This window comes from Pelodiscus sinensis, chromosome 1 (assembly GCF_049634645.1).
Source record: "Pelodiscus sinensis isolate JC-2024 chromosome 1, ASM4963464v1, whole genome shotgun sequence".
NCBI lineage: Eukaryota > Metazoa > Chordata > Testudines > Trionychidae > Pelodiscus > Pelodiscus sinensis.
Window position 1 is genome coordinate 101405553 of NC_134711.1, and position 17952 is coordinate 101423504.

The window sequence follows — 17952 nt, forward strand, 5'->3', positions numbered from 1 at the left end:
AATCTACTCTCATCTCCCCTCTCAGGCTTCTCCTTTCCAAACTAAACAAGCCCAGTTCTTTCAGTCTTCCTCCCTAGCTCATGTTCTCCAGCCCTTTCATCCTTCTTGTTGCCCATGCGACCCTCCAGGGGAATAGAGGAAAGTGGAGCGCCTGCCCTAACCGCTTTGGCACACGAGGTGAGGTGTGGCCGGGGAGGCAGCTCCTTTGCCAGGAACAGCGCCGGCTTCCCAACTCCCTTATCCCCGCTCCCCGCGCTGAGCCCGGTACGAATGATTTGTTTGCGGTGAAAGCCCGTTGCGTTGCGTTGCGTTGCAAGCACAGACCCACACGCCCCCCGCCCGCGGGCTTTCGCTCGCCTCTTAAACTCCCAGCACGTGCTGGCCCTTTAGCAGCTACTTAAAGCCACCTGGGGAAGAACGAGCCCGCGCGGGGCTGCAGAGCATTCGCTGGGAAGGTCTCGCAATAAATAACGCGCTGAGTTGCTCCCCCCCCCCGCCTAAGGGGAGCTGGCGGTTAATCTTTCACCCTACTGCAAATTTGCTTTCAGGAGACAGGCAGGGTAACTCCAGCGCGTCCTGTCAGGGACGAAGCGGGAAACGCCCCCCCCCCTCCGTCCTGGCCACACCACACGCTTTTCGCGGGCCTGGGGCAGGCGCAGAAAGAGAAGGTCCCTCCCCCCCCCCCCCCCCCAGCGAGACAGCCTGCAGCGGTGGGACAGCAGTGGGCTCTGGCTGCTTTCCCTCGGTCTGCTCGCAAGTTGCAAGCAAGCGCTGGGTGACCTGCAGCATGAACCTAACGGCGGCGAACCACCGCATCCCTCTGAGCGATGGGCACAGCATCCCCGTGATAGGACTCGGCACCTACGCGGACCCCAAAATCGTAAGTCTGGCGTCCCTCCCCCGGTGCGTGTGCGCCGCTCGGAGCCGGCGGGCAGCCTTTGTTCTGAGCACAAAGCCGATCCTTTCCTTCCCCACTTGCCTTCCAACGCCGCCCTGCTGGCATCCAGCTGGCGAACCCCTACCCATCCCGAAGGGAAGAACAGAGTGGCCCATCCACAGACACTGGCTGGGCTGCTGTCGCACGCTTTGCTGGGCAGACTGTAAAACCTCCAGCTGGCCGGCGGTGCTGTGGGTTACACCTTCACACCAGGCAGGGCTAACAGTATTAATAGCAAAGTAGAGGCTCTTGATTGCTGACTTCCAAATATTCCCAACTCTGTATTGGACAGCAAGCAGGCAGCGTCCAAACCCTGGCTAAAGCAGCAGCTAACTCTTATCTCCAAAAACTTTAAAACCAAGAAATAGTCTAGCAGCACTTTAAAGACTAACAAAATATGTAGCTGATGAGATGAGCTTTCATGGGTACAACCAGGAAAGCGCATGATATCATCTACATGTGGTGTTAGTTTTTTAAGTGGTGCTAAACTATTCCTTGGTTTAAAAGTTTTTCCAATTACAGACTAGCTTGCCTACCCCTCTGAAGCTTTTCCTATCCCCGTAATCAATGCTTGTTAGAAATTCTGACTAACCCCTAGCACTGAAACAGCATTTCGACATCCTCAGTGTTTTACAAAGACTCTTTACTATCTGGGTTGATACCTAGCTACACCCCATGGTAAGGTATGTTTCACTGTAGAATAGCGATAGAAATGTAGCTGTGTTAGTATGGTGTAGCTGAAACAAAAAATAGGACTATTAGTCTTTAAAGTGCTACATAGTCCTGTTTTTTGTATGTTTCATTGTAACTTGAGATGGCAGGCTGGTTGAGCAGGAATTTGTCTGACTATTGTAGTTCAGTGCCCTATTGTTGTAATACAGTGCAACAGCCCTTTGAGATAGCTAGAGGTGTACTTGAAGAACAGGGTTCCCCCCTATATATGTTTTGTTGACACATTCTGTCACACATACCCCTGACTTCATTAAGATTGTCTGGGCTCATCATCAGGAAAGTTTCTTAAATATATAATTACTGATCATTCTCTTGACAGCGGTAGACTGGCTGTAGCTTAGTCCTAAATTCCTAGAATCTCTGTTGAGGAACAGATACTGCAGAGCAAAGTATGGGCATGTCCAGTGACACTGAGATCATCTGCCATCCCTAAACTCAGTAACCTTCCAGTGCAAGGAATTCTGAGGCTGGGTGCTGGTCAATAGACCTGCTGTGCTGAGCAGAAAAGAAAAACTATATTTTCTGGTAGACCCTTTTACAGTTGGCTCTGACACATTGTTTCAATAACATTCCTTTGAAAGACCCACATTCCTATAGCTTGATCCTGTGACCCCCAAAAGCTGAATGCCATCAGCCAAAGGGCTCCAAAATATTCTGTGCTCCTTGCTGTGAGGCCCTGGGTGTGTATCCCATAGAACCCTTTGTCACTGTGGCTGCATCTATTCTGTTTCCTCACCTGGCAGCGCAATAGCAGCAAATTGGCTGCTCCCTTGGCTGACTTCTGTATGCTCTCTGTGTCCAGAGGTGAAAGTAAGCAGGTGTGCCCCAGTGTGCTACTCCAGCAAGAGCAGGCTGTGCTCTGGCAAAAGCCAACTGGAGCGCACTGCTCTGCAGGAGAGTGGCAAGTGATTTAAAGGGGTTGGCTGGGAGCGCACTGTAGGGGAGGCACATACACTCCCAGATGGGCTACTGGAGGGGCTGGCAGCAGTCTCCATCTGGTGCTGGCCTTGCTCCTGCTGTTGGGGGTGTGGAATTGGCCCCTGTTCTGCTGGGCTGCAGCGGCAGCAGCCTGGCCTGGCACCGATCCTGGGGCAGGACCTGTGCTCTGGCTTTGCTTTTGCTGGGATGGCTGGAGCTCAGAATCAGTCCCTGTCCAGCCAAGGTTGCAGTGGCAGGGCTCTGCCCCTGGCCATGGGGTAGGACCCTGTGGTCTGCTTCCTCATCTGCTGCAGGAAGAACAGGCACCAGTCCTATTTGGCTGTGGCAGCCTGGCTCTGGCCCTGTTCCTGTGTGGTGGGAGTTGGAGGGAAGGTGAAATTGGCTGCAGTGGCCTGGTCCTGGCCAAGTAAATTAATTTGTCTCTCCCTCCCCCCCACACACACTCCAACTCCCTGCCCTGAGCCCCTCACATACCGCCCCAACCTCTGACTCCTGCACCCCCACATTCCAAGCCTCTACCCTGAACCTCCCATCCCTGCACTTTTCTTACAGTTACTGTTATAACGTAACTCCCCACTCCCTGAGCCCAACCAACCAGGGGCAGGTTGTGATAGGGTTGCCAGATGGTTGAAACAAAAATACCAAACACTCCCTCCCCCCCCCCCAAAAAAGGGAAAAAATTCTGTTGAGGGGGGGGGGGAGGAGACCAGAGTTGATGAGCAAAAAAAAAAAAGGACTCTAAGACTTAAGCAGGGATAGGAACAGGGGAGAGAGCACTAAGACCCAGGGGAAGCCATTTTGTGCTGGCAGCCTTGCGGAACCAGGTAAGCCTGGGGCTGGGAGTGTTGGGATCCGGGGGAGGCCGGGTGCTGAGTGTTTGTAGGGTTGCCAGTTGCCTGGCATTTTTGCCTCCTGGTCAGGGAAAAAAATCAGAAAATACATTGTAGGTGTCCAGTATTCTCTGAATTTTTTTACCGGACTATTCGGGTGAATACCGGACACCTGGCAATCCTAGTTCCAGAAAGCCTTTGACAAGGTCCCTCACCAAAGGCTTTTGTGTAAATGAGGTTGTCATGGGGTAAGAGGGAAGATCCTTCGTGGATTGAGAACTGGTTAAAAGGCAGGAGACAAAGGAATAAATGGTAAATTTTCAGAATGGAGAGGGGTAACTAGTGGTGTCCCCCATGGTCAGTCCTAGGACCAATCCTATTCAACGTATTCATAAATGATCTTGAGAAAGGGGTGAACAATGAGGTGGGAAAGTTTGCGGACAATACTAAACTGTTCAAGATAGTCAAGACAAAAGCAGACTATGGAAAAATTCAAAAAGATCTCACCAAACTTAGTGACTGGGCAACAAAATGGCAAATGAAATTTCATATGGATAAGTGTAAAGTACAGGCAGTCCCCGAGTTATGCGGATCCGACTTATGTCGGATCCGCAGTTACAAACAGGGATTTTCTCGCCCCGGAGGACTGGAGCAGCGGGACGCCCAGATGTGCTGCAGTCCCACCACCCCCGTCCTCCGGGGCGAGAAAAGCTGCTCCACGTCTCCCTGGTCTGCTGGGGGGGGAGCCTATTTCTCCCTATTGCAAGGGAGAAATCCTCAGTTAGGCTAGAAAGGCCTGTGCACAATATCCAACTTGCAAGTCTGACTACAAAGGCTCCAGATTACCTTAAATTTCTCAGTCCATTAGTTAGACCGCTCCCATTCGTAGCATATGATCTTACTCCACAAGCCTGCATGAGAAAGAAGCAAAATGGAGATGGTTTCCAGGTTAGGGACTTTTAGTTTCTGCCAAGTAAAGGGAAATCCAGTTCTCACAATGAAAGATGACGTTTAGTGTCACATGGAAAAGTAGTTACATAGATAAGTTAGAATGTTCACAGGAAAGGTCTGTTAAGTGTACACAGGCATTTTCCAGGGTCCACTATGAATTAGTGTTCCTTAACGGGCTATTTAACTTAACTTGTCTCTGCAAGTGCTGTCTAAAAATATTGTGGGAGTTGTCACAGGAGCAAGCATGTAATAAACATGGCTAATATTTCATAACTTCAGATACAAAGATGAATATCCTTGCATAGAAACCACATAATCTTTAGTACCAGTTATTTTACATACATGTAGAGCTCTGCAAATCTTCAGGTATCCATTTAGTATCCTCATCCACAGATGTGGGATGTGGATATTTGCGGATACAAATCTTGTATTTGTGCAGGGCTCTAGGTCTATGACTATTCCCCAAAAAAGATTCTGAACAATCATAACACCTACCGGAGACAGTATGTGCTTGCACCATGCCCCACTGGGCTCTCATTATCTGTTATGTAACAAGAGATGGAGTCCATGACGTGACTCTGTTTAGACTAAAATGGCAAGGTTCATTTGTAACTGTTCAGGTCTGACTGTGCCTTTAGTCAGTGAGGGCACACAGGCCGGCACACATTCAAATTAATGGGCTTCAGTGTTCCTTTGCAGTTATTATAAACCTGGTGTGTCTGCGGTGGTTTAAAGCATAACAGGTTTTTAGGTTTCCAAATCTGTGGCTCCTTGAGCTGTTGAAGTTGTAGCAGCAGTAGTCTTATATTCCTGGATAATAGTGACTGTGTCTGAGCTGTCAGATCTGAGGGAACTTTGTTTGAATAAAGCCCGGGCAGATGTGTGGTGCTAAAATGGGAACACATTTTCAGTAAAATTGTCAGATTCCTGGTTTAAGGCCATCAGGTCCACTGACTCTCACAATACCAAATATCCAGCATATTGAAATGCTTAAATGAGCGATCCCACTTCTTTTAGATTCTTCCTGAGCTGCTAAGATGCCAAAGTGCAGCACCCACAAGTCTTCCAATGTTTCCTCCTCTGGTCTGAGCAGGAATCTATCTTGTGGTTCTACAAAATGAAATATCTTTATAGAAGCATATCTCTAACCTCATAGGCTACACTTGAATAGATTTAAGAGCAGAGTGAGTAATGATCATTTCCATGAATAGTTCTGATTGCCAGGGCTGGATTAAGAAAGAGGCCTTAGGGGGTGCAGCACAGGGCCCTAGTCTGAAGCCACTAAAGCCCCTCTTTTCTGGGCCAGATCTTCCTGGCTGGCGGGAGGTGGCTTTGTGTGCTGCTGTTACTCCTCCAGCCCAGGCTGGTACTGTGTTGCTGGAAAGCTCCATCCCTGCTCTGCCCTCTCAGCTCCCATTGGCTGGGAATTGCAGCCAATGGGAGCACCAGGAGGCAGTGCCTGAAGGCATGTATGGGCTGGATGGAGCCACTTCTCCCCACTACCGCCACCACCGGGGGGGGGGGGGGTGTTGCAGCCACTGGCTGCAGCTGGAGTCCTTCTGGGTGCACCCCCAGCCAGGCGCTCCCTTTACTTGCCAGCAGAAGCCAGGTGGGGGCAGGGCCACTCCCCCTGCCCAGCTTCTGCTCACAACCAGAAGCTCCCAGCTGGGAGGCAGGGCCGCGATTGGCGCTGGTGCAAATACTGGACTGTCCGGTAGAAAACTGGACACCTGGCAACCCTAGTGCAGGGGAGCCGGCAGCCGCTGGCCAAGATGGGATGAGGCCTCGAGCAGAATGGATAGAGCTGGGACAGCCAGCCGCCAGTGCTGTCTGGACTGTGGCATGGCAGCTGGAGCCTGGGGCCCTCTAGACCAGTGGTCTCCAACTTTAAGCATGAGATCACTTTTTGAATTTAAGTGCAATCCAGGATCTACCTCCAACCCAAACACCCTTGCCCTGCCTCATTCCCACCCCTTCAAGGCCCCATCCCTGCTCACTCCATCCCCCCCCTCCCATCCTCTCTCACTTATCAGGCTGGGGGCAGGGGCTTGGGTTGCAGGAGGGGTTCAGGACTGGGGCTGGGGTTTGGAATGTGGGCTCCAGCTGGGCACTGCTTACCACAGGTGGCTTCTGGATGGTGGTGTCAGGGGGCTAAGGCAGGCTCACTCCTACCCTGACCCTGCACTGCTCTCTTCATCCCTCCCCTCCTCTGTTAAGATGGGGTGGAGGGAGTGGCACCCTGCTTCCTCCTCTTCCCATGCCCTGCACAGCAAACAGGAGGCTCCCAGGGATAAAGGACACCTCCAAGGCAGAGGGCAGGAGCAGCATGGCAGTGCTGAGAGGAGCAGATGAAGTGCTGACACTTGATAGCCTCCCAGCCAAACTTGTCAGAATCACCTGTCAGAGGTTCCAAGATCTACCAGTAGCTCCTGATCTACTGATTGATGAGCACAGCTCTAGAATCGCTGGGCCGGGGTAACTGTCCTCTTTGCCCTGTCCCTGAATTGGTAGGCTTGTGTGCATGTGGTTTTTTTTCACACCTCTGAGCCAGAAAGTTACAGTGCTGTAAAGTGGCAATGTAGATTTGGCCAGAGATGGCTAGAAAAGCAGTTAGCTCATTTTATCAGGCATTGGTACCTTAAGCTACATCTAGACTACAAGCCTCTTGTTAAAAAGGCTTTTTTGAAAGAGATCATCTAGACAGCAACCAGTATTTTCAAAAAAGAGCCACTTTTTTGAAAGAGAGCATCCAGGCAGTCTGGATGCTGTCTTTTGAAAAAGCCCTGTTTTCGTTTAATAACACCTTTTTTCAAAAGCACACTTTCGAAAAAAGGCATTATTCCTCATAAAATGAGGTTTTCCATAGTCGAAAAAACTGCTGCATTCTTTTGATTTAATTTTGAAAACGTGGCAGCAGTCTAGACGCAGGGGAAGTTCTTTTGAAAAAAGGTCACTTTTTTTAAAAAAAATCCTGTAGTCTAGACACTTCCCTAGAGTGCAGGGGGTCTCTCCCCCTCTTCTTGGGCTCTGCGAGGAGTACTTTGGGCAATGGGCTGTGAAGGCAGCACATGTGAACCTTTTTTTCAGCACTTAATTGTGGGATTCCCTCACTCACGCAGGGAAAGAACTTTGGGTTCTTGGAGTCTTCTATTTGGCTGTCTGCCCTTCCAATTAATATGCAGCATAGCTTGTAATTGTGATGATCCCAGGATAGTAGAGACACAAGGTTGATAATATTTATTGGACCAACTTCTGTTGGCAAGAAAGACAAGCTTAGATTAGTCCAATAAAAGAGATTACCTCACCTACCTTGTCTCTCTTCCAGTTAATAGACAGCTTCTGGGTTTGTCAGACTGCCTTGTCCTCATGCTGTCTAGGAAACTGCCCTATGCTATTTCAGCTGCCAGGTAAATGATCCATGGGCATCTGACACTTAGAATTTAAGCAAGCAAGTAAACCTTAAGCACCAGGCGTTGTTTGCCCTGTAGTTCTTTCAACCACTGGCTGGTGAGCCATTCTGACTCACATCTGATGCCTGTGGTACCCATGAAAACAATTACCATTCGCTGTTGCTACACATTAGTAAAGCAATGGGTATTTTGCAAGGCACCTGCTAGCACTTTTTCCAGGAAGCTTCAAAGGCAAAGGGCTTCCCCAAAACTTGGCATCATAGGCAGTCTGCAAGTTTTAACAGGGTTTTTCATGGATCTACATGCATGTATGGCCCCTATCACCAAGAAACTTGACTGCCTTACGAGAATTAATAAATGTCTCCACATCATCCCAATGGGAGAAGAGCTGAGTCGTAGAAGGGGTTACCTGACTTGCTCACAGAGGAGCTCGGGACTGAACTAATATCCCCTGTGTTCCAGTTAGCTGTGACCACAGGACTATCCTTGTGTGTAATTGCTTGAGTCTTAAAGGCTGCACACTTTGAACAAACTTCTGAGTTCAGTCTAAGAAACTCTTACTAAGTCAAAACCAATTGTGGGTTTTTTTGGGGGGGAGAGTGGGGAGTTTGACCACTAAACAACCTTTAAATGTGCCTAAGAGAAATAAGATCACAAGTGTCTGGGTTGCAGACTGGGCAGAGTCTAAGGCATGTTTATCAAACAGCTTTGGTTTTTTGCAAGGTTGGGTTAACAGGGCAGCAGCCCCTTGGCTCATAAAGGATATAATCACAATGCTTCAAAGAGTTTGTGTTCTATGGACAGTTGCAGAGATTACAAATTGCAGATTGTGCAGTTTTTGATATGTTCTGGTAAAATAACTGGAGGCAGGCTATGCCAGCTACAATAGTAAGGCTTAGCTTAGAACAGCTTTGGCTAAATGCTAGAACAATCGCCTACCAGGAATTTTAGAAATGCTACCTCTGATTATGTATGCTACACTGCTATTGCAAGGGGAATCAAACCTCACACTACAGAGTGTAAACTGATGGTCTGTTTAATTATGGGTTTTTTTCTCTGCTTTCTTCAGAAGCATCTCGTACCAATCTCTGCCAGAAACAGGATACCAGACTAGATGGAATAGCACTCTGACAGTGTGCGGCAATCAGGTCTGCTGACCGGGGGGATAGGTGGGAGTTTCTAGGGGGCAGTTATCCTGGAGCCTGGAGCTCCCAGACACTGCCAGAGCCCTGGGGCCCTTTAAATCGCTGCTGGAGTGCTTCACAATGTGCTCCAGACAGTACTGAGGGGTGCCTAGTGGAGTTGTGGTGTTTTCCTGGCAGTGCTAAGGGCTGCTTAGCTCCAGCTCTGCCTATTACATGGAGATTGAGTAGGTGCCTCCCACCCTCACCTTACCTCAGCCCCGCTGGTAGCAATTACCCCGAGTGAATAGTGTATGTTACGTGGCTGCAACCAGTGCTTCTCAGCCATCATTTTTGATCTGTCAGCTTTTTTGCAAGGATAACTTCTCTGGATTTTGCTTCGTCGTTAATGTTTCCTGGGGATAGCAGCCAGACTTTTCTGTATAGTAGCTGGCTATGTTCTGGTGGTTGGTATATTCCAAGAAAGAGCCACGGTCCAAGCTCTTGTCTGTACGAGTAAGCCATTCTAAGAATGTTCCCTTGTGCTATTTGCATCTGTAGTCCACAAAGTTGGTCTTGATTTTCCTGTAACCTCTCAATTACTTAAACAAGTTGCTTTTCTACAGTCAGTTCCCAAGTCTGGACACTTGTTCTCTTGCCACTTTATTCAGAACATAGGCAAGGGAAAGTAGGCTCAGGAAGTTAAGTAGGCTTCCAGAAACTTTAATATGAAAATCTGAACTTGCAAACAGGGCTTTTGCAAGGGACACATTAAGGCTTGGGATGTTCCCATTGTGCTTTGGTATGTGGTGGACTAAGATTCCTAAACAGCAGTTTGAAATCTTAAATTATGGATTGGAACTGGTATATTGAATCCATAGCTTGACTCTCCAGCATGCTGTAGTTAAAATCCAGTTATTTCTCCTATTCTTCCCAGCACCTCAGTCTTCTCCTCATGGCAATTCTTTCTCTAGTTTGAGGTGGGCTGGGCTACCATTGGCCAGGTCAATTGCTCAGGTGGACCAGTGCAGACTGTTCCTTCCTTTTCTAAGTTGTCTCTGCAATTCATGATCTCTGCCAGTCTGAGAACAAATCACAAGAGTGGCAGACATAGCTGCATTTTAATGAAGTGAGACACGTGTCAGGATGTACTAATTTTTATTTGGTTTCCTAGCATTAGTCCATATTTATTCATCTAGTAATTATAAAGTAATAGAACCCTGTAAAGGCATAGCACATAAGCACTGCGTGTAGTATCCTAATTCTCTCTCCCCTCCCCCCGACATGCAGGTGCTCTTACGAAGAAAGCAATGTGGTAAAGTTTGCTACAATTATTTCACTAGCTTAGCCGTTAGAGAACCTTCCCTGCTGCCCTCATATCAGCTGGAAAACTGAAGTGCTAGATTGCAGAATTACCTCTCCATTGCCAGCCAGGAAATTCTTGAGTGGGAGGAAAGGAACAGGGTGAGACTTCTTCCCCTTCTAGCAGTCATAGGGGGCTACAGTGGGACCATAGATTGTCGACTACCAATAACTGGAGGTTGTTATGAAAGATGGAGCCACTTGGTATCAAGGGACAGTGCTCTGGTAAGAATCTTAGAACACTCCCTCAGATCTCCCTCTTCAATCTGTCTCTGGTTAGCAGAATTAACCTTTTGGACACTGAGAGGCTAAAAGGTCCAAGCAGGCCCTGAGAAGGGGGTAGAGATGGGAGATGTTAGAAGTACTCTGTGTAAGGATGAGAGAGAGCAAGAACAAGAACACACTAGAGAGATGGAATGGATGCTAACATGACTGGGAAAAGAGATTGTCTTACAGACAAGGAAGCAGAATAAAAGCAGGAAGCAAAAGGGGTAACAAATAAGAACTGTGGTGAGATAGACTATTGGAATAATATTTAGTGCATAAAAGGCAAGCAGCACTGGGAGTCATCCAACATATTCAATCAGCTTCTCTCATAGGGCTCAAATGTTTGTTACAAAAATGCCTGTGAATTTCAGGTGTGCAACAAATCTAGCCTGTTGGATTCTTAATGCCTAATATTTAACACATTTTTGAGACTGAATGTTCTCTGGGCCAGGGAAAAGCTGTTTTAGACCTGGAACTGGAGGATGCACAGCTAAAAGTTCTGAAGAAATGACTACAGATTCAGCCTCTCTTAACTGGGACTCTCTGGTCTGTCAACATCTGTGGTCTGGCAGCACCATGTCTGTAAGTCCTGGTGGAGGGCTAGTGCCAGGAACTCCATGCCACTTGAGGCAGTGGGGCTTCCCGGCAGTGGGGCTTCCTGGCAGGGCTCCGGGAGCCCCAGTTTTGGCAGCAGGAGCCCAGAGCAGAGGCTGTGGAGCTGCCTGGAGCAGCAGCAGGAGCCAGGCTCTGTAGCGGGAACCCAGTGTGCAGTGGCAGCAGGGCTACACAGCCAGGCATTGAGAGCCCAGTGCACAAAGGTAATGGGGCTGCCAGGGGCTACCCCAGGAGCCTGGTATGCACACAGGAGGCAGGGCTGCCTGGTGCAGCAGTAAGAGCCCAGTGGGCAGAGGCAGTGGGGCTGCCCGGCAAAGCAGCAGGAGCTGGGAGCGATAGCAGGAGCCCAGTGCGCAGAGGTGGTGGGGCTGCCCAGTAGAGCAGCGGGGCTGACAGGGCTGCAGGGCCAGCAAGAGGAGCAAGCCAGCTGGGAGGACAGCATTGGGCTAGAGCTGGAAAGGGCTGGTAGCAGGGGGGCCAGAAATTGGGTCCGGTCCGAAGGGTGCCGGACCAAGGAGGTCCAACCAGTAGCATCTCAGCTGCTTCAATTTGGAATGTGCAAACTCAGTGATATTTGTCCTATGGGGCAGGAGGGATGGAAAGCAGCAAATATTGTACAGATGTAAGTGCTGGGAAATTAGGTGAGAAATCCCTCAATGAACCTAATAATCAGGAGGTAATAGGTGGAGTATTGATCAAATGGCTAAACCCAGATTAAATGTGGTGAGTTGTTACTTTTTTGCCATTTCATAAAGGCTTGTATTACATTTAAATATGGGGCCAGCTAGTTATGGGGATGGGAAACAGGATAGGTGGAAGAAACCCACTGCCTCCCCTCTTCTTGACCTATGACTACAAGGGTGTTAACAGGCCACTTCATTGTGAATGCTCTCTTAGAAGATACACTAAATAGTTTAGCATAAGTACAGGTGTGACCTTATTTATTTCCGCTCTCCCTTCTTCTTCCAAGGGTCCCCCCCTTTTATTCCACTCAAGATCATCTCATCTGAAGAAGTGGGTTTTGCCCACAAAAGCTCATGATACTATATATTTTTTGTTAGTCTCTAAGGTGCTACAGGACTATTTGTTGGCTGTGTCTAGACTGGCAAGTTTTTCCGGAAAATTAGCCGCTTTTCCGGAAAAACTTGCCAGCTGTCTACACTGGCCGCTTGAATTTCCGCAAAAGCACTGACTTCCTACTGTAAGAAATCAGTGCTTCTTGCAGAAATACTATTCTGCTCCTGTTCAGGCAAAACTCCCTTTTGCGCAAAAGGGCCAGTATAGACAGCTCAGATTTGTTTTCCGCAAAAAGCCCCGATCGTGAAAATGGCGATTGGGGCTTTTTTGCGGAAAAGCACGTCTAGATTGGCACGGACACTTTTCTGCAAAAGCACTTTTTGCGGAAAAGCTTCCGTGCCAATCTAGATGCTCTTTTCCAAAAATGCTTTTAATGGAAAACTTTTCCATTAAAAGCATTTCCGGAAAATCATGCCAATCTAGATGCAGCCGTTGTGTTTAAAGTTACCAACTCAGCTACCCCTCAGTCTTATTTAGCTGAGACAGTCCAATGTTCCCTCTAATTTTTCCCATGAATATGCAGAATAAATTTTATGTGCATCAATACAGAGGTGATGTGTGTCAGATGTGGCCAAGGGGTTTAGAGTGTGGGAGGAGAATCAGGGCTGGGGTACAGGATTGGGGAAAGAGCTCTAGGGTGCAAGCTCTTGGGTGGGGCTGGAGAATAGGGGTTAGGGATACAGGCTGCCCCAGAGATATGCCAGGGAGAGGACTCCACCAATCCCCCTTTCCCTGACCAAACGACTCCTTTTCCCTCAGCCACAGCACTGAGCACCTGCGTGGCCCTTGATAGGCTGCTGTGCGACTACTCAGTTTAGAGGGATTTGAGTACACTGGGAGTACCCTTCTTAGGCCTGAAGAGAAGCCTTGTGTGGCTCAAAACCTCTCACCAGCAGCAGTTGGTCCAATACAAAATTCTCTTCCACCTTGTTAGTGTAGGAAACTCTCCATTTTAATGCTTCTCACACCTTCATTTAATATATTTAACTATGGCAGCTTGGCCACCATACTGGATGGAATATTGGTTCATTGGCAAGGTCAGCTCCACACCTGGGCCCCAGGCCCCTGTTCAACCCAGTCTCACAGATAGTTTAGGTACTGTAGCAGAGGCCCCTCTTGCCCTTGCTGGGTTTAGATTTCTGTCCCTTGGCTAGAAGGACTTTGGGGTAGGTGCTCCCTGGCCTGTCTGGGCTGGGGAAGCAGTCCTCCCCAGCCACCAACTGAGACTCTCAGGCTACTTGGGGAAGGGAGCCCAAACACTCCCTTACCTTCCCCGCTGTCTCTAAGAATACTGACTTATTTTTATCAGCTTCTCTGATTCTCTCTTTATCTGCTGTATTTTCTCTCCACCTCACTCCATCTGCTCTTGCAGTCTCTTTTCCACAGGAGGCAGAGCTTTTTTAAAGGCCTGTGGCATCCTGAATGGAAATCAGCTGGTCCTAATTGATTTATAGGTGCCTGGTCTCACTCTGCCCTGTGATAACTGTCAGCCACTCCTGGCTGCCCTGAAGTAACCCTCTTCTAATTAATGAGGGCCATTCTCTCACATCTAGCCCTCTAACCCGCTCCATCACCCTGCTGCCAGGCTGGTTTGGCACCCTCGGGACCTGACTGCCCAAGATGAGAGATTTTGCCAGACCCGGGGAGATCATTTTTGGACCTCTGCCACCAGCCCCCCTGGCCTGGCGGCTGGCTTCCCAGCTGGCTTCTCACCTCCTGCTGGCACCACTGGGCTGCTGGCCTGCTGGGCACCATTGCTGCTGGGGCTCTAGACAGCTGTTCACACTGTACACTGGGGTTTCCTGAGCAGCTCATTCAAAGCTGTTAATGTGGCTATCGAGAGGGGGAAATTGCCTTTTTAGTGCATTAACCACTAGTGCTTTGAATGAGACCCTTATTCAAGCCAAAGTTGATAGTATTGAATTTCAAACAAACTCCAGTTCAGCTGTCTTCCTTTGTAATTGAGGTTTGAAATTCTTTTGTAGAGGGATGGCTACTTTCAAGTCCATTACTGAGGGTATGTCTAGACTACATGCCTCTGCCGACAGAGGCATGTAAATTAGACATACCGATATAGTCAATGAAGCTGAGATTTAAATATCCCCCAATTCATTAGAATAAAAATAGCCACTGTGTTGTGCTGGCTCAGCTGTTTGTTGGCACGAAGCGGCAGTCGAGACAGGGATCAGTCGGCAAGGAAAGCCTTTGCTGACCGATCCTGTAAACCTTGTGCAACGAGGCATAAGGGATCGGTCGGCAAAGGCTTTCCTTGCTGACTGATCACCGTCTTGACTGCCACTTTGTGCCGACAAAGAGCTGAGCTGGCACAACACAGTGGCCATTTTTATTCTAATGAAGCAGGGGATATGAATATCCCTTCTTCATTGACTGTATCAGTATGTCTAATTTACATGCCTCTGTTGGCAGAGGCATCTAGTCTAGACATAACCTGAATGTCCGGGGAGGCTATAGTGTTTCCCTACAGGTTTCTGTGTGTTACCATTTCTGGTGTCTGATTTGTGTCCATTTATCCTTTGTCACAGAGACTGTCTGGTTTGGCCAATATACATGGCAGAGGGGCATTGTTGGTGCTGGATGGCATATATTAGGTTAGTGGATGAGCCCCGATGGTGTGGCTTAGGTGATTAGGTCTGTAATGGTGTTGCTTGTGTGGATATTTGGACACACACATTCATCTGTTAGGGTAAGTCTACACTTGCTCCCTAGTTCAAACTAGGGATGCAAATGGAGGCGACCGAAATTGCTAAAGAAGCAGGGATTTAAAAAAAAGTATTTTGAGGAATAATGTTAGTTCGAATCAAACCCTTTGGTTTGAACTAATGCGGCCCGGATCACACTTCCTTGTTCGAATTAGCTGGCGATTGGAATAGTGCGGGGGTGAGATTATGCTAATGGAAATGCGGGATATTTAAATCCCTGCTTCATTAGCAATTTCGGTTGCCTACATTTGCATCCCTAGTTCGAACTGGGGAGCAAGTGTAGATATACCCTCAGATACTAACAGACTTATTAGGGCATAATAAATCCGTTAGGATCTGAGGTGCCACAAGCCTCCACATTGGTTTTCCAGATACAGATGAGCACGGATGTCCTCTAAGACTTTTCATTATAGATGTGGTGATTGTGGTTGTACTTCTGCTTTCTACACTGTACTCTCCCCCGAAGTGAACTTTATTCTTGGTTTGGCTGATGCCTTCACATTGAACTCCAAGCTGGTACATGGCAAAGAACTGAGTTGCTAAGAAACACACCCAAATTTACTGACTTTTTTTTTTTTTTTTTAAAAGGATGAGTCATCATGGCTGCTGACGGGGCAAGATGAGGCCCAAAGTACTGCAAAGAGTTAGCACATTCTTCATTTGGACACATCAATCCCATACAGCCTCTCCTTCTGTTTTAATTTCTAGACTGCAGCAGTCAGGGCCTTAAAAAAAAAAAAATCAGTGATTGGAGGCCAGGTGCCCATCAATATACATACAGGCAGTCCCCGGGTTACGTACAAGATAGGGACTGTAGGTTTGTTTTTAAGTTGAATCTGTATGTAAGTCGGAACTGGCGTCCAGATTCAGCCGCTGCTGAAACTGACCGCCAGTTCTGACTTACATACAGATTCAACTTAAGAACCCCAAGTCAGCTGCTGCTGAAACTGATCAGCGCTGATTCCAGGAAGCCCGGGGTAGAGCAACTCTGCCTCGGGCTTCCTGTAGTCAGCGCTGGTCAGTTTCAGCAACGGCTGACTTGGGGACGTCGGGGGCAGAGCAGCTGGGGTGCTGCTGGGTTGCTCCAGTAGCACCGCTCCTCGGCGCTACTGGACCAACCCAGCAGCACCCCAGCTGCTCTGCCCCAGGAGTCCTGATTCAGCCGCTGCTGAAACTGACCAGCAGCGGCTGAATCAGGACACCTGGGACAGAGCAGCTGGGGTGCTGCCGGGTTGGTCCAGTAGTGCCCAGAGCGGCGCTGCGGGACCAACCGGCAGCGCCCCAGCTGCTCTGCCCCAGGGTTCACAAGAAAAGCCTGGTCTGCTGGGGGGGGGGGGGGGGGCACACTAGCTGCGCCCCCCCCAGCAGACCAGGGACACAGGGAGCAAAGCGGCAGCGGGGGGTGCCTCGCCTCTGCTGCGGGTTTGCTCGCGGTGCCCCTTGTCTGCTGGGGACCGTCTCCAGCAGACCAGGAGCACCGCGAGCAAACCCGCCGGGGCTGCGGCTTTGCTCCCGATGCCCCTGGTCTGCTGGAGATGGTCCCCAGCAGACCAGGGGCACCGGGAGCAGCTTTTCTCGCCCCGGAGGTCGAGGTGGCGGACCGCTGCCTGTGAGCTCCGGGGCGAGAGAGCCCCGTTCGTAAGTGCGGATCCGACATAAATCGGATCCGCGTAAGTCGGGGTCTGCCTGTATTCATGAGCAGATTGTGAAGCCCCTTCTTACCTGTGATGTGCTACTCCATTCTACTCTCACCCCAGTGTAAAATATCGCGACTCCAATGAGGTTTGAGTTTAGTGAAATTGAGGAGGATCAAGGCAATGTCCAAATTCCTCCTCCCCGACTCAGTAAGTAGTCCCTGATTGTTGGCTGGGCAGATAGTCTTAAAGCTGTTTCAACCCAAAACTTTCCCATGGGGGGTTTGACAAATGACTATTTATGGGGAAGTTGTGATTTGACAGCTAACTTCTCAATGAGGTCATCTTGATCTAAAATGTTTAGCTTTCTTTTTGAAAAACTTTTATTTATTTGCTATGGAGAGTATTTTTAAAAAGTCCAAGAGCTTTTCCACTTTCTTCTCCTCTATTTCCTGCTCTAACTATTCAAAATGTATCCAGATTTGAAAAAGTAGTAGCAAAAGGAAAACACTAAATTTTTGTCACAGTAGCTTTTTGACTCTTGAAAAGTTCGAGTGTGGAGGAAGTGTATACGGAGAACCTTAGTATAATTCTATTACATTTGGTGATAGAAAGGGAAAAGGAGAACTTAGAAATTAATTTAGATTTACAGGGATACTTGTCAATGTCTAGACTGCAGTGCTTTTCTGGGATACCAGAGGTATCCCAGAAAAGCAATGTTGCATCCAAGAAATGCGTCCACTTTTCTGAAATTTTTTTGGAGAAGCGGATGCATTCTTTCGCCATCCCTGTAAACCTTGTTGTACAAGGAAGAAGGGATGGCTTGAAACATCAGGTTTTTCTGAAATTTGGCACCATGTAGACGTGCCAATTTTTGGAAAAGCCTCTTTCAAAAGAAAAACAGAAAAAGAAATGTAAATTGTGGTTTGCAGTTTGCATATCTTTTTCCGACTTTTCTTTGTAGTCTAGACGTAGCCTTTTTTATTAAGACAGCAGAGCAATTCAGTCTTTGCTCTTTCCCAGGAGCCTAGTATATGAACTGACTTGATGCGTGGCAGTTTACAGGTAAAATGTTGTTGACTGGTCCTTCCCACTCACTTAGGTTTAGCACCATGCCACTGCTGTTTGTATGAGCACGAACAAAATCCTAACCATGTTGCCCTTTCTCCTATCTCATTAGACTCCCAAAGGTACCTGTGCAGAATCGGTGAAGATTGCCATTGATACTGGTTATCGCCATATTGATGGGGCCTTTGTGTATTACAACGAGCATGAAGTGGGGCAAGCCATCTGGGAGAAGATTGCAGAAGGAAAAATAAAACGAGAAGAAATCTTCTATTGTGGCAAAGTGAGAAGT

At 48.4% G+C, this 17952-nt stretch overlaps 1 protein-coding gene across 1 annotated transcript in view; it reads left to right on the plus strand.

The window, feature by feature from the left end:
- The first annotated feature begins 657 nt into the window (after window positions 1-657).
- AKR1D1 (aldo-keto reductase family 1 member D1) overlaps window positions 658-17952 on the plus strand; it is a 45260-nt gene continuing 27965 nt past the window's right edge. Inside the window, exons 1-2 of the mRNA XM_075939569.1 lie at window positions 658-880; window positions 17776-17943. Of these exons, the coding sequence (XP_075795684.1) occupies window positions 788-880; window positions 17776-17943 (261 nt within the window). The 5' untranslated portion in view covers window positions 658-787. The remainder of the gene's footprint in view (window positions 881-17775; window positions 17944-17952) is intronic.